At 40.8% G+C, this 23,866-nt stretch overlaps 3 protein-coding genes across 3 annotated transcripts; 2 read left to right on the forward strand and 1 right to left on the reverse strand.

Annotated features, from left to right (window-relative positions):
• Positions 1–1,327: 1,327 nt before the first annotated feature.
• LOC141005425 (interferon-induced protein with tetratricopeptide repeats 1-like) lies at positions 1,328–4,995 on the forward strand. Its single transcript, XM_073477277.1, has 2 exons — positions 1,328–1,452; positions 2,915–4,995. The coding sequence occupies exons 1-2, from the start codon at positions 1,445–1,447 to the stop codon at positions 4,212–4,214; spliced, it is 1,308 nt and encodes a 435-aa protein (XP_073333378.1). The 5' UTR covers positions 1,328–1,444; the 3' UTR covers positions 4,215–4,995.
• Positions 4,996–5,579: 584 nt separating this feature from the next.
• Positions 5,580–8,253, forward strand: LOC141005424 (interferon-induced protein with tetratricopeptide repeats 1-like). The gene is made up of 2 exons (XM_073477276.1): positions 5,580–5,711; positions 6,159–8,253. Exons 1-2 carry the CDS (start codon positions 5,704–5,706, stop codon positions 7,480–7,482), a joined length of 1,332 nt encoding a protein of 443 aa, XP_073333377.1. The 5' UTR covers positions 5,580–5,703; the 3' UTR covers positions 7,483–8,253.
• Positions 8,254–11,336: 3,083 nt separating this feature from the next.
• LOC141004935 (interferon-induced protein with tetratricopeptide repeats 2-like) lies at positions 11,337–14,860 on the reverse strand. The gene is made up of 2 exons (XM_073476649.1): positions 14,844–14,860; positions 11,337–14,487 (listed from the first exon to the last, which is right to left on the reverse strand). The coding sequence occupies exons 1-2, from the start codon at positions 14,849–14,851 to the stop codon at positions 13,185–13,187; spliced, it is 1,311 nt and encodes a 436-aa protein (XP_073332750.1). The 5' UTR covers positions 14,852–14,860; the 3' UTR covers positions 11,337–13,184.
• Positions 14,861–23,866: the final 9,006 nt, after the last annotated feature.

The raw sequence follows: 23,866 nt of genomic DNA on the forward strand, positions 1-23,866 counted from the left end.
GGATACAAAAGTCTGGTCGGTGTGGCCACGTTCACACTGCTCAACACTCAGATTTATTTTTTACTTTTCCGATTCTCCCCTTTCGCTTTCCTTTCTGTCCGAATGTTCGTGAATGAAATGTTCGTAGAGGAGGTAATGTTTTAAAGTTTTATTCGCATTATGTGTCGTCATGTTGGCCCACTTCACACCAGCCTCTCTGACTTTCTCCTGGAAGTTACGGCCGACTAATGAAACGCACCGTAGTTTTGAATAAAATCATGTATTTCTCTGGGTTTGAGCATTGAGGATGTAAGTAAACAATTAAACAGAAGATATGACAAAGGTTGCAACTGCATCGACTTGAAAATGTGTCTTTTAAATGAACAAACATCGTGTGTGTAGTTCATGGCACAATTCAAACAGGATCAAAACATTATTTGTCTCCATTCACTACCATGCAAAGTTTGTTTGATTTACACAAAAACAATGTTTCTTCATGCTGACTTCATGATATTAGTGAAAATTATGATTTTAAAAAAATAATACTGAACTGATTTCATGTAGCACATTTATTTTGATTGCTGAGATGATGGCTTGTTTTTCAGTAGCTTCCATGTCACGTGACCCAGTGAGTCCAAACCAATGTCAATAAACAGGACAAATAAGACACATCTGTTGTTGTTTTACTGCTTCTTCTATTGTATATGAATATTTATGACAATTCAGCAGTTTTGACGTCAAGATGACAGAAAACTGTCTCTTACTAACGTGTATTTAATGAGTCGTGTTTGTGCGCAGTCAGGGCGCGTGGACAGATCCGTGGCTGCAGGTTTTAACTTTTCATTCCTGGGAAACGAAACTCAGCGCGGATTTCCGCGTCGCTTTGTTCGCGCGACTCTGTTCGCACAGCTCAAAACTCAGATCTTTTTGCTTATTTTCTCGCCGATTCTCCCTTTTTCTCTCTGGATGTTCATGATGAGAGCTCCTCGTCTCTCTGGATGTTCATGATGAGAGCTCCTCGTCTCTCTGGATGTTCATGATGAGAGCTCCTCGTCTCTCTGGATGTTCATGATGAGAGCTCCTCGTCTCTCTGGATGTTCATGATGAGAGCTCCTCGTCTCTCTGAGTGTTCATGATGAGAGCTCCTCGTCTCTCTGGATGTTCATGATGAGAGCTCCTCGTCTCTCTGGATGTTCATGATGAGAGCTCCTCGTCTCTCTGGATGTTCATGATGAGAGCTCTTACAGCTGTTGAACTTCGCCGCATGTCTGAAGCGAACTCGCGTCAGTTCGCGACGCCGCACTCTTGGAAACGCCCCGCCTGTAAAAGTCGCTTGGCGTCGTTCAAGCTGCTGCTCGACATCATTTACAGTAAAGAGGAAGTTGGACATCACTGATATCGTGTCAGGACCCAAAGCAGTTCATTAGTGATAACTAGAGAGCTGCTGTGTGGAGGAAACAGCTGAATGATGAGGTGAGTGACTGCTTCTGCATTTCACATCATTGTGATGTATTTAATGTTCATGTAATAATCATTATGAACCCTACAAGTCAATGATGATATATTAATTCCTCCTTTTTAATTTCCTTTCTTCTGTTTCTTGTTGTGTTTCTTGGTTCCTACAGTCACGGCCACAAAGTTTGAGTTTTCTTCCTCTTTTTAAAGAACCAGTCACTGATTGATTGTTCTGTGAACGTTGATCCTGGTGGTGTTAAATATATCTTGGCTGTTTGGTTTCAATTAAATGTGCTGTAATATCTTATATCCAGTAAGCGATTTGAGGGGGGATGAGGGGGGATGCAGTCCCCCTTGTTAACCTGCCATCACTCTCCATCCCCCAGTAGCAGAAAGTGTGTTACAAATCACAAGCTGCAACAAGCTGCACAGAGCAGATCGCGCCGGCAGGAAGTCAGAGACACAGGAACAGCATAGAGCATCCGGTCAATTTTCAAAATAAAACACCCAGTGTTTTTAGTGTCTGTTCAGAACATGGTGACTATGTTGTGTTGGTAATTGTCATTGTTGTGCTGGTTTATAGTTCAACCATTAGTGAGGCAGCTGTTACATTTCCTGACACCAGCTGTTTTATTAGTTGAAGCGACCTCTGCTGGACAAACTATGTCATTACACCGATTTTAAATTACCCCAAGCATGTTTTTCTGCATTATAGTTTTTAAATATAAGGTTTTCATATCGGTGCATATCGTGAGAGGCTAATATCAGCCGATAAATCGGTCGGGCTCTACTATTTTGCACAATGTTCATTTTGTGTCCTTCAAGGAATTTAGATGGTAAAAAACTCCAGGCGGTCATGTAACTTAAAATGACCCTGCTTGTAGTGAATTGTGAGAAACATGAGAAAACCCTGCCTGAATAAACTCAGTCCGCTGCCTACAATTTAAAGGTGTATTTACTTGTTACTTTAATACAGTTATAAAAAGGCAATTGTAGCAGGGAGAGAAGGAAGATAACTGGATCAAATGGAGTTGTAGAATGAGAAATGTCAGTCATGGTTAAGGCGTCCTGCAACAGTGTCCTTTGGGAGGTGTACAGGTGTGTCGGGGCAGGGTGGTGCTCCCATTGGGCCATCCCCCCTGTTCAAAATTAACAAATCACCTACTGCTTATATCTTATATCTTCCTCCTTTGTTCATATTTCTTTAATCAGTCATTTTGTCTCTCCTTCCTTCATTTCTTCTTTCTCCCCTTCTGTGCTCATTTCCTTGCTGTCAGTGTTCTTTACTCCCTTCCAACCATTCTTCCTTCCTCCCTTCCTTCCTTCCTCCCTTCCTTCCTGACCAGTCAGTGCTCCTAACATCATGTTTATCTTCCTTCCTCCACATGAGATGAACAGAGTTTATCCACACATAGCACACTTCAGGTTCAGAGTGTGCTGTATAAGCCGACTGATGATCTGTATTTTTATTCTCCATCAGTCAAACATCACTGGAGTCCAAACTGGAGGCCCTGCAGTGCCACTTCACCTGGGATCTGGACCCCAGCAGGTCCAAACTCTTCCGTCTCAGGGACAAGCTGGAGGACATCGGCACCGAGGAAGGAAACAGCTGGCTGGGTCACATTTACAACCTGCGGGGGTACGTTCAATACAAGCTGGGGTTCACCGAAGACGCCCAGAGTTTGTTCAACAAGGCTGCAGAGGCCTTCTGCCAGACAAGAAGAGCAGATGAGGGTCCCTGGTTAGTGGTGAACTACGGGAACCAGGCTTGGCTGCACCACCACCTGGGAGAACAAGCAGAGAGTCAGGCTTACCTGTCAAAGGTCGACGCCCTGATGAATAAATACCCATCTCCATCCCAGGACGAGCTCCATCCAGAGATCTACGCTGAGAAAGCCTGGACCCTGATGAAGTTCAGCGCAGACAAGAAGCTGCTGGCTGCAGATTACTTCCAGAGAGCCATCAGGATGCAGCCGGACATGGTGGAGTGGTTCACCAGCCATGTGATAGGGTTAGTCAGTGCTTCTAAGCACAGCGACACAGGACTGGATGCTGACGTCTGGGAGAAAATGAGAAATGCAAAGGAACAAGATCCAGAGAACTTGTACCTCGCTGCTGTCTACCTTCAGGAACGTGCAAAGAAAGGAGAAAGAGTTGAAGATGAAGCACGAGAGTTAGCCAGAAAGATTCTGAGGAATCCGGTCAGCAGCTACAGCGGTGTGAAGGCACTACTCAGGGTTTACAGAAACTATGTATCTGTTGATGAGGCCATGGATTTGGCAGAGGAGGCTCTAAAAAATCATCCAGATGTGCGTTTTCTGAAGAGATGTGTTGCACTCTGCTACAAATGGAAGATCATTTTTTTCAGAGAAAGTCGCCCGAAGCAAAGCATGATAGACAGAGCCATCAGTCTCCACGAGGAGGTGGTTTCTCTTTACCCTCAGTCTTCTCTTGTGAAGAAAATAGACCTCGCAAACATATACGCAAAGTCAAATCACAGCCAGGCTAAAGCTGAGCAGATTTACAAGGAGGTGCTAAAGAGTGATCTGGATCCTGCAGACAAACAGATGGTTTACAACCAGTACGCAAAATATCTGAACTTCGATCGACAGGATCGTAACAGGTCGATAAAATATCACATGAAGGCGGCAGAGATACCGATACAATCCTTCTTTCGTCAGAACAGCATCAGAGTTCTGGGAAAGATTAAAGACAGGAGCAGGAACCAGATGAGAAGAGAAATAGAGGAGTTTCTGGAAAACCTGCCAGAGCCGCAGTGATTTTAACAGCACTGGTTCAGACAGAAATGTAGGTGTTGCATCACCTAAAGAAATCTGTACATAGAAAGTTTGATAACATTTTGGAAAGAAATGTGGCAATTGAGGAAAAGATGATACTTGAAATAAACCTAAAATGGAAGTGAGCCACTGATCGCTGCAAGAAATAAAGTTTGGCACTAATCAATGTGATTAATCTGATAACATACACATTTGGAAAACTTAAAATGGAAGTGAGCCACTGATCACAGCACGATAGAAAGTAAAGTTTGACTTTATTCAACGCGAATAATTACAGCAGATTTTGTTCACCAAGTTTTCATCTAAATATTAAGTAAAGTTGTGTAATTTCACTTTGACTTCCTGACGTCAGCAGCCTGAGTTTACCAGGTGTGGCTGAATGTCTTCAGAGTTACTAACACAAAAGAAATCACATAAATTGTAGTATTGTACTAGTATATATGCTCAAACATCATTATCTGAGCTCAGTTAATAACCTGATTAATTCAAGTAGCTGCTGATCAGCTCACACTCTCCTGTTGGGCTGGTCTGCTTTTCTTTTGGACTGTGTTGTAGGAGCATCGTATCTCTGTATGAAACCTGCTTTGCTGTAATCTTTGGAGTATTGATGAATCAAACTCTCTTATTGATCATGTTAAGATGTCTTATAACCTGAATATTATCACCAGATGCAACTGATTGTGTTCATAGAAAGTTTGTTAATCTGTGTCCCAGTTGTGCAAAATATGAACGCTAATAAATAAACATTATGTACACTGAGAAATCTTCTTTCTGTTGCTGCCAACGTTAAACTTGAAACATTTGAGAGTCCTAATGAGGCTTTATTTTATATGTCTGAGATTCAGATTCATTTTCTAATGAGTTTATTAGAAATAAACAGTTTAATCTGGTACAATACATTATTTCTCTCTCTTCATTCACTACCAGACAAAGGTTTTATCAATAAAGGTCCCGTGAGGTCCACCGGAAGGGGCGTGGCCTCGGCAGGTGTCTCCAGGTAACCTCTGTCTCTGACTCTCTGCAGACAGCCACAGCTGACAGATGTAAGGTATTAATGCTACAAGAAGAGTTGTGTGGAAAAAATAAATACGTTAAAAACACTAAAAAACTAACTTAAAAATGTTCACGGGTCATGTTGATGAAGTTTAGGTCAAGTTCATTATATCAATAAACTTAAAAGCATATCTTTGTAAGGGATGACACACAGATGGGTGGCTGTAGGTTTCGGTTACTGGGAAATGAAAGTCAAAGTGCCTCACGATCCTAATTGGAGGAGGGCAACAGTTACTTTCGGTTTCCCTCCTCCGTCACTGTGGCTATTTAAAGGTGCACCTGCTCAACAGCTTCACATCATTTCCTGGGAAGCAGAAGTTGGACTCACATCGTGTCAGCGAACCCAAAGAAGCTTCAGGAGCTTAAAATCAGCCTAAAATCAAGTAAAAGAGAACAACTGCGTGGAGCAAACAGCTGAATGATGAGGTGAGTGGCTGCTTCAGCATTTCACAGGCTTGTAAAAAATAATGAGCATCATTATTTCATTATGTTTGTGTTGTTTTGTTGAGTCCAGCAGCCTAAAATATCAACATTATGGATCAAGTCAATAATGATGTAATGATGTTTCTCCTCACATTTGTATCTGCTTGCTCTCTATTTAATGCTCCTTCTTTATGTCCTTCCTTATTTCTTTCCTGTCCTATCGATGCTCCTCGTTCCCTTTTTTCCTTTCTCCCTTTCTCTCCTCCTACATTATTTCCTGCAGCATTTCCTTGCAGTTCATTTAATTGTAGTCCTAACACCACTTGTTTGTTCTGCCTTCATTCTGTTCACATGAGATGAACAGGAAATCCAAACATATTACAGTTCAGGGAGCATTATATTGACCTATAATGATGTGTTTTAATATTTGATATTTTTATTCTCCATCAGTCAAACATCACTGGAGTCCAAACTGGAGGCCCTGCAGTGCCACTTCACCTGGGATCTGGACCCCAGCAGGTCCGAACTCTTCCGTCTCAGGGACAAGCTGGAAGACATCGGCACCGAGGAGGGAAACAGCTGGCTGGGTCACATTTACAACCTGCGGGGGTACGTTCAGTACAAGCTGGGGTTCACCGAAGACGCCCAGAGTTTGTTCAACAAGGCTGCAGAGGCCTTCTGCCAGACAAGAAGAGCAGATGAGGGTCCCTGGTTAGTGGTGAACTACGGGAACCAGGCTTGGCTGCACCACCACCTGGGAAAACAAGCAGAGAGTCAGGCTTACCTGTCAAAGGTCGACGCCCTGATGAATAAATACCCATCTCCATCCCAGGACGAGCTCCATCCAGAGATCTACGCTGAGAAAGCCTGGACCCTGATGAAGTTCAGCGCAGACAAGAAGCTGCTGGCTGCAGATTACTTCCAGAGAGCCATCAGGATGCAGCCGGACATGGTGGAGTGGAAATCCAGCCATGTGATAGCGTTAGTCAGTGTTTCTATGCACAGCGACACAGGACTGGATGCTGATGTCTGGGAGAAAATGAGAATCGCAAAGGAAGAAGATCCAGAGAACTTGTACCTCGCTGCTGTCTACCTTCAGGAACGTGCAAAGAAAGGAGAAAGAGTTGCAAAAGAAGCACAAGAGTTAGCCAGAAAGATTCTGAGGAATCCAGTCAGCAGCTACAGCGGTTTGAAACCTTTGCTATGGGTTTACAGAGAGCATGTATCTGTTGATGAGGCCATTGTTTTGGCAGAGGAGGCTCTGAAACAGCATCCAGATGTGCGTTTTCTGAAGAGATGTGTTGCATTCAGCTACATTTCGAAGATTTATTGTAGAAAGGACGGTCCCCCAAAACAAAGCATGATAGACAGAGCCATCAGTGTCCACGAGGAGGTGGTTTCTCTTTACTCCAAGCCTTCTTTTAAGACGCACATAGACCTCGCAAACGTATATGCAAAGTCAAATCACAGCCTGGCTAAAGCTGAGCAGACTTACCAGGAACTGCTAGAGAGGGTTAGGGATCTGGATCCTGCAGACAAACAGGATCCTGAAGACCAACAGCGGGTTTACAACAGATATGCAAACTATCTGTACTTTGTACTGAATGATAGCCGCGGGTCAGTACAATATCACATGAGGGCAGCAGAGATACCGATACAATCCTTCTTTCGTCAGAACAGCATCAGAGTTCTGGGAAACATTAAAGACAGGATCAGGAACCAGATGAGAAGAGAAATAGAGGAGTTTCTGGAAAAGCTGCCAGAGCCTCAGTGATTTTAACAGCACTGGTTCAGACAGAAATGTAGGTGTTGCATCACCTAAAGAAATCTGTACATAGAAAGTTTGATAACATTTAGGAAAGAAATGTGGAAATTGAGGAAAAGATGATACTTGAAATGAACCTAAAATGGAAGTGAGCCACTGATCGCTGCAAGAAATAAAGTTTGGCACTAATCAATGTGATTAATCTGATAACATACACATTTGGAAAACTTAAAATGGAAGTGAGCCACTGATCACAGCGCGATAGAAAGTAAAGTTTGACTTTATCCAACACGAATAATTACAGCAGATTTTGTTCACCAAGTTTTTATCTAAATATTAAGTAAAGTTGTGTAATTTCACTTTGACTTCCTGACGTCAGCAGCCTGAGTTTACCAGGTGTGGCTGAATGTCTTCAGAGTTACTGACACTAAAGAAATCACATAAATTGTAGTATTGTACTAGTATATATGCTCAAACATCATTATCTGAGCTCAGTTAATAACCTGATTAATTCAAGTAGCTGCTGATCAGCTCACACTCTCCTGTTGGGCTGGTCTGCTTTTCTTTTGGACTGTGTTGTAGGAGCATCGTATCTCTGTATGAAACCTGCTTTGCTGTAATCTTTGGAGTATTGATGAATCAAACTCTCTTATTGATCATGTTAAGATGTCTTATAACCTGAATATTATCACCAGATGCAACTGATTGTGTTCATAGAAAGTTTGTTAATCTGTGTCCCAGTTGTGCAAAATATGAACGCTAATAAATAAACATTATATACACTGAGAAATCTTCTTTCTGTTGCTGCCAACGTTAAACTTGAAACATTTGAGAGTCCTAATGAGGCCTTATTTTATATGTCTGAGATTCAGATTCATTTTCTAATGAGTTTATTAGAAATAAACAGTTTAATCTGGTAACTATTATACAGGAAAATATATCCTTGAAAGAAAAAAACTGATTTAAACCAAAGTAAAGATTAATTAATTATACTTTAAACTTCATTGGAGCTTTGTTTTTAATTGTTTCCTCTCCCAGGACAAATGTGACACTTTGGCACGTTTGGCTGTCATTTTGGCCGTATGATGTAGTATGAAAACTGGATCAATATTGGCCATAATTACTATTTTGTTATCAGAGGTTTTGAACCACAGAACGAGTGATTACTGTACATACACACTGCTGAAATGTGAGGGCTGTATATCTTACACACAGGTCAGTGGTTCATCTAAAATTGAAATGATTGAAATTGAAAAATAAACCAGAAACCAGACCCCAAAAAAGTGGTACAGGAGTCACTGCACCTCTTTCACAAGTCCCCAAACAATGAGTCCGTGCCATAGAGATGAGGAAATCAGGTTATTGGTAATCAGAGCTCTTCCCCTGTAGGACAGCTGGGGGAGCAAACAGTGTGGCAAAAGTGGCAAAAAGATGAAGGGCTAAGGGCTCTAATGTGCCCGGGCATTTTCAAGAAATGTGCTGTTACACAGTGCATGTGGAGTGGGTACCTATGGACCCTATGAGTCTCAGTGCCCCAAGTAAAATGTAGTCCAGGGAATCTTTAACTTATTACACAAAGGTGCACATTTTATTTTTTTTAAGGCCAGGGCTCCAGAACAACTTGAGATCACAAAAATACCTTTGATCAATGAATTAACATCACAAATCTCACATCTCACTCTTTAGTAATTAATGAATAAAAAATACTGCTGTAAAACAACTTTAAAATTAGATAATCTACATATCGTATATTAAATATAATTTAATATGATTTTTTAAAGAGAATTAAAAAAAAATCTTCCTATGTAAAGATTAATTGGGATGTTGTTAATATTTTAGCATCTTGTTATTTAAAGTGTTCTTGTGAAAGAACAAGAAAGTAATAACAGATGTGGCTATATATTTAAATGAAAGAAAATAATAAACACATTAACATAAGCCGTCGTGGCCATTCGAGTGTCGATCTATCAGTTTGTGTGGTGCACTTTAGTTGAAGTGGGGGCAGTATTTGTTGTAGTTGTGGGGACAGTAGTTGTTGTCGCGGGGGCAGTAGTTGTTGTAGTTGTGGGGACAGTAGTTGTTGTCGCGGGGGCAGCAGTTGTTGTCATTGTTATGGCAGCAGTTGTTGAAGTGGGGGCAGTAGTTGTTGTAGTTTTTTTGGCTTTTCATCGTTTGTACAAAGAGGCAGTAATACACAGCAGTTAGTCTTTCTTTGATCATTTGTTTTATTTAATGTGTCAGTGAACCCACAATGAAAAACAAGCGAGAATTTGATGCAAAAACCAACCCAGTGAGCACAAACTGGGAGTTCAACATTGATTTCTAGTTGGGTGATTTATGGTCTGAACGTCTATGGCTCTTTTCACTGTCTTTTCAACCATCTAAAAGGCGGTTACAATATCGTGTCATGTCATGTCAGAACTATATAGACTGTGAGCTGCCAATAAAAAGCTTACAGGACATCATAATGGGAGCACTGTTGTACGTCAATCTAAAATAATATATTAAGTGATTGTCTCTCAGTCAGAAGATTGGTAGTTCCAGTCATGTCCTTATATTTCTTATTGCTTTTAAAACAGCCTTTATCGTCTCTAATGTGCAAATAGGAGCATATGGTCATCTTGGAGCCTGACTAAAAGAAATCACATCAGAATTTCGCAGTTAAAAGCCAGTATTGCAAATCCCAGTGAAATATGGTCTAAATGTGAACATTCAATGAACATCTTCAAACTGTCAACAGTCATACACTCACTCATGACTTCTAATCACCTGCTTTAAGTATCATGTGTCTCATGTTTGCTGAATGATGTCAAACTGGCAACCATGCGTACATTCCGTTCACTGATCATTGTTGCCTCCAGATTGAAAATAATTCCTGTGGCCGCGTCAGGATGCTTCCAGATACCTTTGTTTTCTCTCCTCTTGTATGTGTCAACTGTGAGGAATGTCTTTGTCAGCAGTGAAAGTGTTTTTATAGAGTCGCCCAGAAAACAAATTGTGTTTTTTAACCCACGATTCTTTTTTTTCACAGCAGCAGGTGAGCTGCGTGTGGAGGCAGCTTGTTGTTACTGACGCAGCCTCGCTAAATGATCCGCGCCATTGCAGTTCTGAACCAGGTGCACCTGCAAGGTTTTACAAAACAGTGGCAAAAGTAGGCCCACGTTAAACTGGGGAGGCCGCACCACAATCAGCGTGGGTTTACAGAAAGGATGTAATGCCATAAAACGACTCTTACTCTTTGTTCCTCTCTTTGTTTCTGTGGAGTGCAGGTACTCCTGTTGTTATTTGTTAGTCACATGTGTTTTTTGTCCGTGAAGTCACAGTGCCGCCACTTAGAAGGTACTGTAACAGTGTTACAGTGGTCACAGTGAGCAAAAAAGTGAGAAGAAGAAGCAAAGTGAGAGGATACCACCTGGCTGCAAAAAGTTGTTGTACTGCCATCCCAAATCAGGAATATGTCATCAATATATCTGTTCCAAAACACAGTGGATTCTGCAAATTGATTATTTTTGTGCACATACTGGTGTTCAGAAAGATTTGATAGTCAGGGACGAAGCTTAAGCCTTTTTTTTAAAAAAAAGGCAAATATTTGCTTTGTTGCTGGTCGGACAAATAAACTGTGATGTGCATTTTTGATTATTTTCAGACATTTTATACACAAATGAATATGTTGATTATTCAAGAAAATTGATTAATTGATAATGAAAACAGTTTGGAGGCTTATTAAAATACACTGGCTTGATTTTTACTATAGTCGTATTATATCTTCTACTCTAGATTTACATTTCAGTCATACTTCTCTGCACATCGGGGCTCATGACATCGATAAAAGCAGTTAAAACAAAATGCAAAATGTTGAAGTATTGCAGAAGTACCACAGGACTCAAGTTTAATATTAGGTCAGGAAGAGAGTATGGAGACATGTAAATACTTGAGCACATGTTTACTTGAAAAGGATCTGGAATTCCGGTTCTGGTGTGCTGGTAAATTTTCCATATAAATTAAAAATGGTGCCATATTTTGTAAAAGTCTTACTTCTTTTCTGCATCCAATAAGTTATTTTCTCTAGGGGCACACAGCTATTGATTTTACTAAGCCACATTTTAATTGGAAGGGGGGTTTCACATCCATTCACATCCCACCTCGATTGGCTTGCACCTTGTGCGCCATCCAATGCTGCAGAATTGTTCCACCAGCTCGGCACACTTCGCCCGGTCCCTCCAAAAACAAAGAGATGAACGACGAAGAAGAATTTCCTTGTCCTTTTTTCTTTCTTGAATGTCATTGTGTTACATGTTGTGTAACTGTCAGATTACAAAAGGTTGTTCAAGGTCACTCCTTTACACAGTTTGCCTCTCGCATGCTTTTTGCTTTTCATCGTCAGGAATGTTGTAAAACTGGCTCTTGTGATCACAGTCAGACATCATCACGTTGACGAGAATGTGATGGCGTCGTTTTTCAAAATTTGGCACAAACATCCACTCAAGGACTCAAGGATTAAAGGATTAGAATCTGGTGCTCAAAGGTCAAAGGTTAAGATCACTGTGACCTCACAAAACATGCTTTTTGGCCATAATATCATATGCATATTTAAAGGGGCACTCTGTAGTTTTGGGGAGGAAATGATTGATTTTGTATCATTACCTCATTAATAATGTGAATATAAAAATAGTGCCCCTTTAAGACAAAGACAAAAATTAAGACAGCATTTCACATAAATGTCTCACATGATAAAATGATGAAGTGATGACATTTTAATTCTGTTATCCTGTTTAAGTCTTTTATATCTTGTGTTACGTTGGGTTTGAGGCTTTACAACAAAAATGTACCCTGTACTTCCTTACTGTAAAATTAGCTTCTGTTAGCTAATTAGCCGAGTTAGCTGTGCAGTTAGCAGTACTATTAACTGACTCTCCCACTCGGGCCTGGAAACCTCCTCCTCCCGCTGGTCCAAATATCCCGTGCTACAGATGCAATCACCACCTCCCTCCGTGCTTCAAGCTCCAAGTCTGAGCTGAGCCAGCTGACACGACAGCTAGCTGCATGGCTAACTCAACTAACTAGCTAAGCAGCAAGTAAAGATTTCTATCACCAGGAAAAAATCAATGAATCCCAGTTATTTCCTTTATTAATTATGATCCAGCTTCACCAAAATCAGTGAGGCTGTCTGGTCAATTTTGCTATCTGAGATTAGTATAACCACCTCCCTCCCCCATCCTATGCCTTTTTATATATTATAAATTAAAAATGTAATTAATATTTGGCCAAGGGATGCCTTATAAACAACACAATACTAATCTCTTCTCCCTGCCAATAGTAAAGGAAACAACAATGTGAACAGTTAAATACCAAAAGAAATTCAGCGAGCCAGGACATAGGCTCAATAGCTGTGCCCAGATAGGTGGGAGTTCATCGGAGCGAGTAAACATCAGATAAAAGTCTTGTTAAGATTCACATTTCTTCTCCAAGAGAATCCTGGATGAGAGGGCAGCATGATAACATTATTATATATATATAACAATTATATATAACAATAATTACAAACAGCATAAACAGACGAAGATGTCTTTCAAAGGAGTGTAGAGAAAATCCTAAGAAAGACGTGATTTATAAAAACTGAATTTGAATTTACTTAATTATCGCTCTCTCTGGATTTAGACCTAGTCCACACAGTTGGACAGCTCAACGTGTTCCCTCTGTGTTACAGCTACTTAATCTTGTAGGTTAGCCAGAAGCTCCTCGATTTGTCCGCACATTCGGTTTCTGTTTCTGTCTTTAATCCTCTGCAGCGTTCTGACGCTGTTCTCACGATAGGAAGACTGTAACGGTATCTCTGCTGCCCTCATGTGATACTCGATCGACTTGTAGCTCTCCTTTCGAATGAAATGTACATATTTTGCATAGCAGTTGTAAAGCATCTGTGCCCCTTCGGGATCCAGATCACTTTCTAGCAGTTCCTCGTATATCTCGTCAGCTTCAGCTTGGTGATTTGACTCTCCGTGTATCTCTGCAAGAACTATTTTTCTTTTAAGTGAAGAATGTGGGTAAAGAGAAATCACTTCCCTATAGAGACTGATTGCTCTGTTGATCATGCCGGTCTCCGGGGGATTGGACTTGTGTAACAAGATCTTCTTCTTGTAGCAGATTGCAGCACACCTCTTCAGATAACGTTCGTCTGGATGTCTTTCCAAAACCTCCTCTGCCAAATCAATCGCCTCATCCATAGATATGTAGATTCTGTACAGCCTTAGTACTGGTTTGATACCACTGTAGCTGCTGACAGGCTTTCTTAAAACCTTTCTGGCTAACTCACGTACTTCATCTTGTATTTTTTTTCCTTTCTTCGCACATGCCTCTAGGTAAAGTGCAGCAAGGTACAAGTTCTCTGGATCGTGTTCCTTGGCGATTTTCATTTTCTCCAAGGTATCTGCCCCCAGATTTTTGTTGTGGTGTTTAAAAGCATTGACTAACGCTAAGACATGGCTGGATTTCCACTCCACCATGTCCGGCTGCATCCTGATGGCTCTCTGGAAGTAATCTGCAGCCAGCTGCTTCTTGTCTGCGCTGAACTTCATCAGGGTCCAGGCTTTTTCAGCGTAGATCTCCGGATGGAGCTCATCCTGGGATGGAGATGGGTATTTATTCATCAGGGTGTCGACCTTTGACAGGTAAGCCTGAGTCTCTGCTTGTTCTCCCAGGTGGTGGTGCAGCCAAGCCTGGTTCCCGTAGTTCACCACTAACCAGGGACCCTCTTCTGAGACGGTGTTTCTCATCTGGCGCAGGGCCTCTGCAGCCCTGCTGAAGAAACGCAGGGCATCATCGGTGAATCCCAGCTGGTAGTGGATGTAACCCTGCAGGTTGTAAATGTGACCCAGCCAGCTGTAACCCTCCTCGGTGCCGATGTCTTCCAGCTTGTCCCTGAGACGGAAGAGTTTGGACCTGCTGGGGTCCAGCTCCCAGGTGAAGTGGCACTGCAGGGCCTCCAGTTTGGACTCCAGTGTCGATTGAGCAGCACTGATGAAAAATGAATATAACAAATACTCAATGGCATACAGAATACTGATGCCAAAAAAAACTCAAACATAAATAAAAACCAATCATTTGCAAACAAACTGTGTTTACCGAGCACGTGTAGTGATATCCTTTATACAAGCAATGAATAGATAGAAAGAAAGGAGTGTGTGGGAAGGAAAGAAGAAGAGAAGAAAGAGACAATCACAGTGGAAAAAAGTAAGAACAATTAAGAAAGGGGGCATAAAGGTAAGAGGAACGAGGCAGGTAAGGAAGGAAGCAGCAAAGAAACGGCATGATCCATAATGTTTAATATATTAACAGTGTTACTGATCCCAAATGCAGAAGCAGACACTCACCTCATCATCCAGCTGTTACTGGTCCAACTCTGGTTTCTGTTCTTTATGTACGCTGCTGCTTCTGCTGCTGCTTCTGCTGCTGCTTCTGCTGCTGCTTCTGCTGCTGCTTCTGCTGCTGCTTCTGCTGCTGCTGCTGCTGCTTTGGCTCTGGCACCATATAATCAGTAATGTTTAACTTCTGTGGCGTTGTTTATGGCTTCATGTAAAGCTCTAGATTTGGACTGTGGACTTTCTTTTACCACCAATAGAAAGCTGCAGCCACATGTTGGTCAACAGTTTGCGTCATAAAAAGGAAGGAAGGAAGGAAAATAAAAAGGAAAATTAGTGAAGTAAATTCACATAAGTAATTGATGCCTTTTTAAAAAAAATTGTAGTTGTTACTCTCAAATCAATTTTTATAACATTTAATATCTAAATAATAAGCTGTCACAGCGACACAGCTACCATGAGCTGAAAGTTTTGCATGTGCGATTCAAAGTATATCTGTGGTCAGGAAAATGAAGAGTTAAAAGTCACTGCACACTTTTTAATCTGAGGCAAACTGGAATTTTTTGAAGTGTCGGTAACATGTATCACTCCATTCCAAATCAAAAGGATAAAGTCCAAGTGAAGTTGTGAGTCATAAGTGTTTAAGCCAAGTTACAATTTAGCCAAGTGTCAGAAGATTTATGACTCAAGCAAAAGTTTGATGACTGAAGTTCACAGCTCTGTCTTGTATAAAACCTGTTCTACACACCAAAGGCTTTACCCACCCTTATTAATGAACCTCCCTAAACCAGAGCCCCTATTTGAAGCAACTTATATTAACATTTTTTAATGTAAGGAGAACGGGATTAGTCAAAAGTAGAAAGGTCAAGATCCTGTTTATGTTCTGCTGATTTCTGCTGGAATTGCAGTACCCACAATCCTCAGGGGTTGTGCATCGTCCTCATCCAGCCACAGGCTCTCAGATCAGATATTAAATTACAAAGTGACGACTGGTGACTCTATAAAAACATTTTCACTGCTGACAAAGACATTCCTCACAGTTGACACATACAGGAGGAGAGAAACAGAATGTATCCACAGGAGCCGCAGGAATTATTTTCAATCTGGAGGCAACACTGATCAGTGAAATGGAATGTTACGCTTGGTTAGGCAACATTAGGAGGCCAACCTGTTGCAGAGCAGGTTATCTTCAGAGTTTAAAATCAGCTATAAAAGCCAACGCCTCTTCACTAATAAACTTCTTTGAAAATGGTGTCACCATTTTTGCAGGATCCAGGAGATCTAGGTGTCAGAATCTTCCCAGGGAGTGAGTGTTTAAAGACCAAAGTGAGTCTCTGCTGAGGGAATGCATTATATTGTTACGACCCCAGAGGTCATATAAATGTTTCTATTGTCCCTCTGCTTAAATAACCCTCTGTTTCCTGAGTGAGTGTGCATGTGTGTGTGTGATTGGTTGCAGGTGTGTTTGAGTGATTGTAGGTTGTCCAGGGAGCTGATTGGTTCCTGCCTCGAAGCCAGGAGTTTAAAGGCCGGATCTTCCCCGTTCCAGTGGGCTCTCCTCACGCAGCCAGACTAGCAGCACGGTTGTTTGTGTGCCCATGAGGTAAATGTGGTGCAGTTTTTGTCTGTATTAGTGGCCTTTAGTTAAGTGTAGTGGTCATCTCATTTGTTAGATATTTTGTCATTGTTGCTGCATGTCAAGTTGTGTTTTTGACTGAGCACCCTGACTAGATAGCCGCCAGGCAAGTTCAAGAATTTGCACAGCAGCTTGTTTTTGTTTGAGATGGCTGCTTTTGTTTTGGCCACTTTAGTCACGTTGTGATGTGTGGCTGTGATTAATACTTTTGTGCAGTAACTAGTAGTTTGTGACCTTTGTGGTAACTGTACTCCACTTTTGTTGGGTCACTTGTGGTTGCAGCATAAGTGTAAGCTGGCAACATTTGTGTGTAGTACTGACTACACAGTGATGCCTTTTTGTGTGGTGGTTGTTGCAGTCCACTTTTGGTGTGGTCTTGTAACTTGCTTCAACTGAAGCTTCACAGTCCTTCGCTTTATGGAAAAGACGTTGTTGAGACGAGTCCTCTATGTAGCTGCTTGGCTCCTTTTTCCTCTCATCTCTCTGGTACTTCTCATATTGTTCTCCTCCGTATTAAGTCTAGTAATGATACTTGAGATTGTGTTCCTTTAAAACGGCAGGTAGCATTTCCACCGAACTCCACAAAAAAATGTTGTTTAGAATAATATCCACCTGTCTTGAAACTGTCTGTTCATCATCCACTTTTCTTTTCGGTTTGGAAAGAAAATGTATCTTTGTTTTTCAAAGCCAAAGAAGTTCCACTCTGAGCCGGGACATGTGCATCACCAGTGACTTTTGCCATTGTTTATTTTGCTTCACATGAATATTTTTTAAGATACATTTGCAATTATTTCAATTGCATATGAAGGTGCAGTTTAAATTGGTGTGAAACCACAAAAATAATTTCGCAGACTGGATAGCATTATATTTTTGACATGAGGTCGAGGGCCGGATCATGGTGTCGCTTATTTTAAATAAATGAAGAATCCGAATATTTCTTCCTGAAATCATTAACAAACACCATCATGGTTCATGTGTTAAAACTATGATTCTTTTTGTATCAGCAGTGATGAATTTGGACGGCACTTCTCCAACCTTTGGCTGTGCAACTTCTGTACGGCTGCTCCCAGCCTGAGTAGCCTGCCTTTCCTGGAAACTTTTGGGAAACTCACCACTGGGCGAAACTGCTGTGGGACCAGTTTGTGTAATACTATCATGACAACAACAACTACTGCCCCCACAACCACAACAACTGTTGCCACTACAACAACTACTCCCCCCACAACGACAACAACTCATAACGCTACTGCAAGAACAACCGCTGCCCTGACAACTACTGCCAGTGGTGCCTGCTGTATCAGACGAGGTATGAGCCATATGCTGCTCGGTGTCCTTATATTTACACTTTACTCTAAAAAGGACCTTTTGAAGCCTGGACTTTAGTTGGCAGTTACAGGGAAAAGAGGGAATGAGTCTGGGTGAAGCTGACAAGTTGGGAGCAAAGCAAAAAAAAAAACACATTTCATGCTTGGATTTTCTCTCTGTGCATTTCAGCTGGATTGAATGTGGTACATATTTTTTTTGCTTTGTTGGAATTTGTACAAATAATCCTTTAAAAAAACAAAAACAAACAAACACATAGCACATTTTTATGTTTCCTGCTTCAAGTGGACCTTATGACATCAGGTGACGTTTTGTACTATCTCAACAGTTACAGGACAGGTGCAAAATTCAAATCAAGTTACCAGTCAGTGACACTGTTTTTACAACAGAAAGAAACTGTTGATGAGGCACAGAAGGTCTGACAATGCCCTCTCCTGGCTGATAAACAACATCATTTTAAGGAATACTAACTATAAAAAATGCGCATATATATATATATATATATGTATATATATATATATATATATATGTATATATATATATATATATATATATATGTATATATATATATATATATATATATATATATATATATATATATATATATATATATAGGCTAATATTCATGAAGATAAACATACTGGTGTGTTAATTGTGCTCCAATCACAGTTACATTTTTCTGTTTACATCTATACTTATAAGTCTGCCTAGTCCTTCATCCCTCTCTTCAGACACTGTCTCATCCCCAGTCCTCCTGATGACTGTCTCTCTCTCTGTTCCTGTCTCCAGTCCTGTCCACCTCTCCCAGGCTCTGTACTTTCGTCTAACTGTGCAAACCTGCCCTTCTCAAGCTGTCCACCAGGTGTCTCTCAGGCTACACACCTGTTCCCACTGTTGTCTTGATCAGCCCTGCAGCACTTAGGCCTTGTCCACACGTACACAGATATTTTGCAAAACAAACATTTTACTCTTTGTGGATGCAGATATATCTTCTACCTTTAAAATACTACGCTACATCCGAGTGGATGAACCATTTGGTCTTGTTTCCAGTATTCAAGCTAACAGTGTGTGTATTTATATCAATATGTGTATGAGAATGTGTCAGTGCTATGGAGTATTGTTCCAGTGCGCTTGTAATGACCTGCCCGTAATTAGCTGAATGTGTGTTTAATCAAGTCCTACACGATTGACCAGGTGTACCTGTAGAGTGACCCACATATAGGTTGACTCAGCCTGCGTGTCTCATTCTGCACTAAGGAAAGGCCAACATGGAATTGAACTTTTGCACTTGTACCCATTTTTCACTGTCTGTACTGCCTTGTAAAATATAAGATGGAGACATTTAATATCCAGACTAGTGTGAATTTCCATTATATACTTTGTAAGTCCTCCATTGCTGCACTGAAGTTTGGTGTTTAAGTACATAAACAACACAGATTAGACCATTTATTCACAGAAAGGCTGTAATTTATCATTTAATCTGCTGATGTTTTATTATATATTATTATATTATATATTATATATTATATTATCGATACATAGTTTGGTCTAAAAGAATATTGAAAATGCCTTTCATTGTTTCCTAAAGCTCAAGGTGATGCCTTGTTGTGTTGTTGTGTTAAATGTCTTTTGTGGAAACAGTCTAGATGTTATAAAACAGAGACGATCAGGAAATAATATATATATATATATATATGTATATATATATATATATATATATATATAACAATAAAGAAGCTGGAACCAATAAATATTTTTTTCTTTAATATTGTGGTACTGACTACTTTTTTAACAGGTATTTTGTAACTGTATTGAAATACATTTTTTAGAAAACCCTCCCAACCCTGATGGTAGCATAGTAGAATATAATCGAGATGCGTCTGTCTCCAGGAGAATCCAGGAGACTCGTCACGAAAACGGTTGATGTGTGACCGAAATAAAAAATAAATGAATCATGACACTTGTGTGTCAAGAAGTAATTCAGTAAAAGTCGGAATATCAGAGTGTAGAAAAACTCACAAGTGAAAGTCCTGCATTCAAAATGTCGCTGAAGTACAAAAGCATTATAGCATCAAAATATACTTAAAGGGGCACTTTAGTTTCGGAGAAGAAGTACAAACTCAGAAATATTAATATTAAAAGTAGAAACAATATCTCCTCTGAATTGTGGTAGAGTAGCAGTATAAAGTAGCAGAATGTGGAAATACTCAAGATAAAAGCAAGTGCCTCAAAACTGGACGTTAGTAAACTTGAGTACATGTACTTAGTTCCTTTTCACCACTGCACATAAAACAGCTGGCATTGATTTTCCTTTCATTAAACAATGCGTGTCCAAAAACAGAAAAATAATTGCTGGTAATGAACAAGGCAAAAAGGATGACACACACGCGTAAAGTAACTGGGTGTGTGCGTTTGTGTGTGTGTGATAGACAAACCGACTATTGTAAAGAGCATACCTGATTCTTATGGCCTATTATTTATAGACAAAAATAGAGAGCTGTGGCATTTATTCAGCAAAAGCAGGTGGGGCAATGTCGTCAACAACACAGCAGCACTGCCGTCAACATAAATCAAACTGCATTTTACGTTTATTACCCTTATCCCATTTCTTCAACGCCATAGGTGATTGTACACCTGTAATGAAGTCAATGATCATTTCTTAGAAAAAACCTGAGAGTAAAATGACCCAAATTATATAATCTCATAATCTTCAATGCAAAGTGAATCTTTATACAGTGAAAATGCACTTTGGTGAGAATCACATACGTTTTCCAAGATCTGGATATGTTTCTGACACTTCTGCTGATAAAATGTGTTGTTTCTAGTTTTGGAATGGTATATTGAAAAAACTCCAAGATAGAATTAACATAAAAAATAACTCCTGAACTTGTTTCCGCTGTTGTCAGTGGTGTTTACTCAGTCCATCCACTTTTCACAAGAAATAAACTGGCATTTGGTTGCTGACATTAAGATATGAAAATGCGTAACTACAGGTAGACAGCAACAAAATCGTATGAACAAAATCCAAGAACATTTTCAGAAAGCTCACTTAAATGTAGAAATTTTAAGTATTTATATTTTACACATTATTTGAGGTGCAGATTCAATCACAAGTAAACATTGCCAGAATAGGGTGTGGGAAGGTGTGTTTATATGTTGATATTCCAAGTGACAATAGAGGACGTGAGTGTCTGAACGGTGATGTTGTAAAAAAGGGAACACACCCAATCCCTGACGTGTTTGTGATGCATCTGCCATGAAATTATGCAACACCTGTACAGTATATAAAGACCAGAGCCGCTCGTAAGATAGTATCACCATCCAGGAATACAAATCTGTTGTACTGCTCCGTTCATCATGATGAAGCTGATCCTTTCGCTGACTCTCATCTGGGCACTCTCCAGCACAGGTAACTCTACTTATTCTCTCTTACATTAGACTTTCCGTAGGTACTTGAGTTTGATTTAGGAGCTTTTAGATTTTTATTTTACAACAACCGATTTTAGAAGGACATTTAAATCTTACACTGAATATCATCTGATGGTTTATTTTGTATTAACGAAACAAGTTTTATATCCTTGTAGATAAGACTTGGAAGGTAAATTTGAATGTTACGATATAGCAGTAAGAGACAGAGTCTAAAGAGGCGGGAAACATAACGACGACTTAGATTAATGTCCTACAAACTTGTGTAAGAGGAAGAAGAGTTTTCAGCCTTTGCAGGCGATCAGAGAACTTCAGACTTTTGATTTGACATTTGAGATGTGATCATCATTCATTCTCGTTTTTCTCCTTATTACAGCCGGAGCACTTGTGTGTCAAAGTTGCGGAGAGTCAGATCCACTGTGTTCAAGCCAGACGGCTGTGACATGTAGTGCTTCAGAGACGATGTGTGTAACAGCTAATATTCAAGGTATTCATTTCTTTACGTCATCTATTCTATTTCAGTGAAATATACTGTATGTAGTGTTATGAGTCCAACATTAACAAACTAACCTTTGATTTTGTAGCCACTTCATCTGGAGTGACAGTGCCACAGATCTTCAAGGGATGTGCATCGTCCTCACTGTGTCCAGCCACAGGCTCTCAGACATTTTCAGTGAGCTTGAGTGGTTCCAGTGCAGTTACATCTGCTCAGTGCTGCAGCACAGATAACTGCAACACAGCAACTTTACCTGGTAAGTATAGACAGAATATAAAATACAATATATAAACTAATAGAACACTGGTATCTTCTAAGTTTGATTTTCATCATTAAACACTTTAATGTTCTCTTTTCTTCGAGTAAATGCTTTTGTTCTTTTCTGTTTCAGCCCCTGCGACTCCGACAGCTAACAGCCTGCAGTGTTTCTCTTGTACCAACCAACTATGCAACACTGAGATACAATGCAAGGGAAACGAGGACCGATGCTTTCAAGCGAGTGGTGAGTCTTTATGATACAGTACAACACAGATTGTCTAAATAAATATTGCTAATATCGTATTTAAAGAAGTCACTACATGTGAACTCTAGAAAATCAACCAGTTAAGGAACATTATTAAATATAGTAACTGAAGCACTGAACTTATGTATAATGAAAGCTATTGTGAGTCGCTACATGAGAGATGAAGATTTAATGAAATAACGTAGACATTTTTTTTAAAAAAGCCCAAATTTGGTTTAGATTTAGACATTAGAATTAGTTCCACCTACTGATAGTAATCTAATAAAAAAGAATATATAATAACATAACTACACCATTAAATGATTGAATGTTGTAATCTAATTGTTCTTAAGTTTAAGTTTCTTAAATTTTTACCTTTATTTGTAATAGTATTTGAATATTGTGATTTTGCTTTTTTTAAACAAATGATTTTTTTATCTACAGTGTCAAATTCAGGCGTCACTTCTCCAACCTTTGGCTGTACATCTTCAAATGTATGTATGGCTGCTCCAGGCCTGGGTAGCCTGCCTTTCATGCAAAGTGTTGGGACACTCACCAGTGGGCCAACCTGCTGTGGGACCAGTTTGTGTAATACTATCACGGCAACAACAACTACTGCCTCCACAACCACAACAACTGCTGCCCCGACAACCACAACAACTGCTGCCCCGACAACTACAACAACTGCTGCCTCCACAACCACAACAACTGCTGCCCCGACAACCACAACAACTGCTGCCCCGACAACCACAACAACTGCTGCCCCCACAACCACAACAACTGCTGCCCCCACAACCACAACAACTGCTGCCCCGACAACGACAACAACTGCTGCCCCGACAACTACAACAACTGCTGCCCCCACAACCACAACAACTGCTGCCCCGACAACCACAACAACTGCTGCCCCAACAACGACAACAACTGCTGCCCCGACAACTACAACAACTGCTGCCCCCACAACCACAACAACTTCTGCCACTACAACAACTGCTGCCCCCACAACGACAACTGCTGCCCCGACAACCACAACAACTGCTGGCCCCACAACCACAACAACTGCTGCACCAACAACCACAACAACTGCTGCCCCCACAACCACAACAACTGCTGCCCCAACAACCACAACAACTGCTGCCCCCACAACCACAACAACTGCTGCCCCGACAACGACAACTGCTGCCCCCACAACGACAACTAGTGTTGCCCCAACAACGACAACAACTGCTGCCCCCACAACCACAACAACTGCTGCCCCCACAACCACAACAACTGCTGCCCCAACAACCACAACAACTGCTGCCCCAACAACGACAACAACTGCTGCCCCCACAACGACAACAACTGCTGCCCCCACAACCACAACAACTGCTGCCCCAACAACGACAACAACTGCTGCCCCAACAACCACAACAACTGCTGCCCCAACAACCACAACAACTGCTGCCCCCACAACCACAACAACTGCTGCCCCGACAACGACAACTGCTGCCCCCACAACGACAACTACTGTTGCCCCAACAACGACAACAACTGCTGCCCCCACAACCACAACAACTGCTGCCCCCACAACCACAACAACTGCTGCCCCAACAACCACAACAACTGCTGCCCCAACAACGACAACAACTGCTGCCCCCACAACGACAACA

Source organism: Pagrus major, chromosome 11 (genome assembly GCF_040436345.1).
Source record: "Pagrus major chromosome 11, Pma_NU_1.0".
Lineage (NCBI taxonomy): Eukaryota > Metazoa > Chordata > Actinopteri > Spariformes > Sparidae > Pagrus > Pagrus major.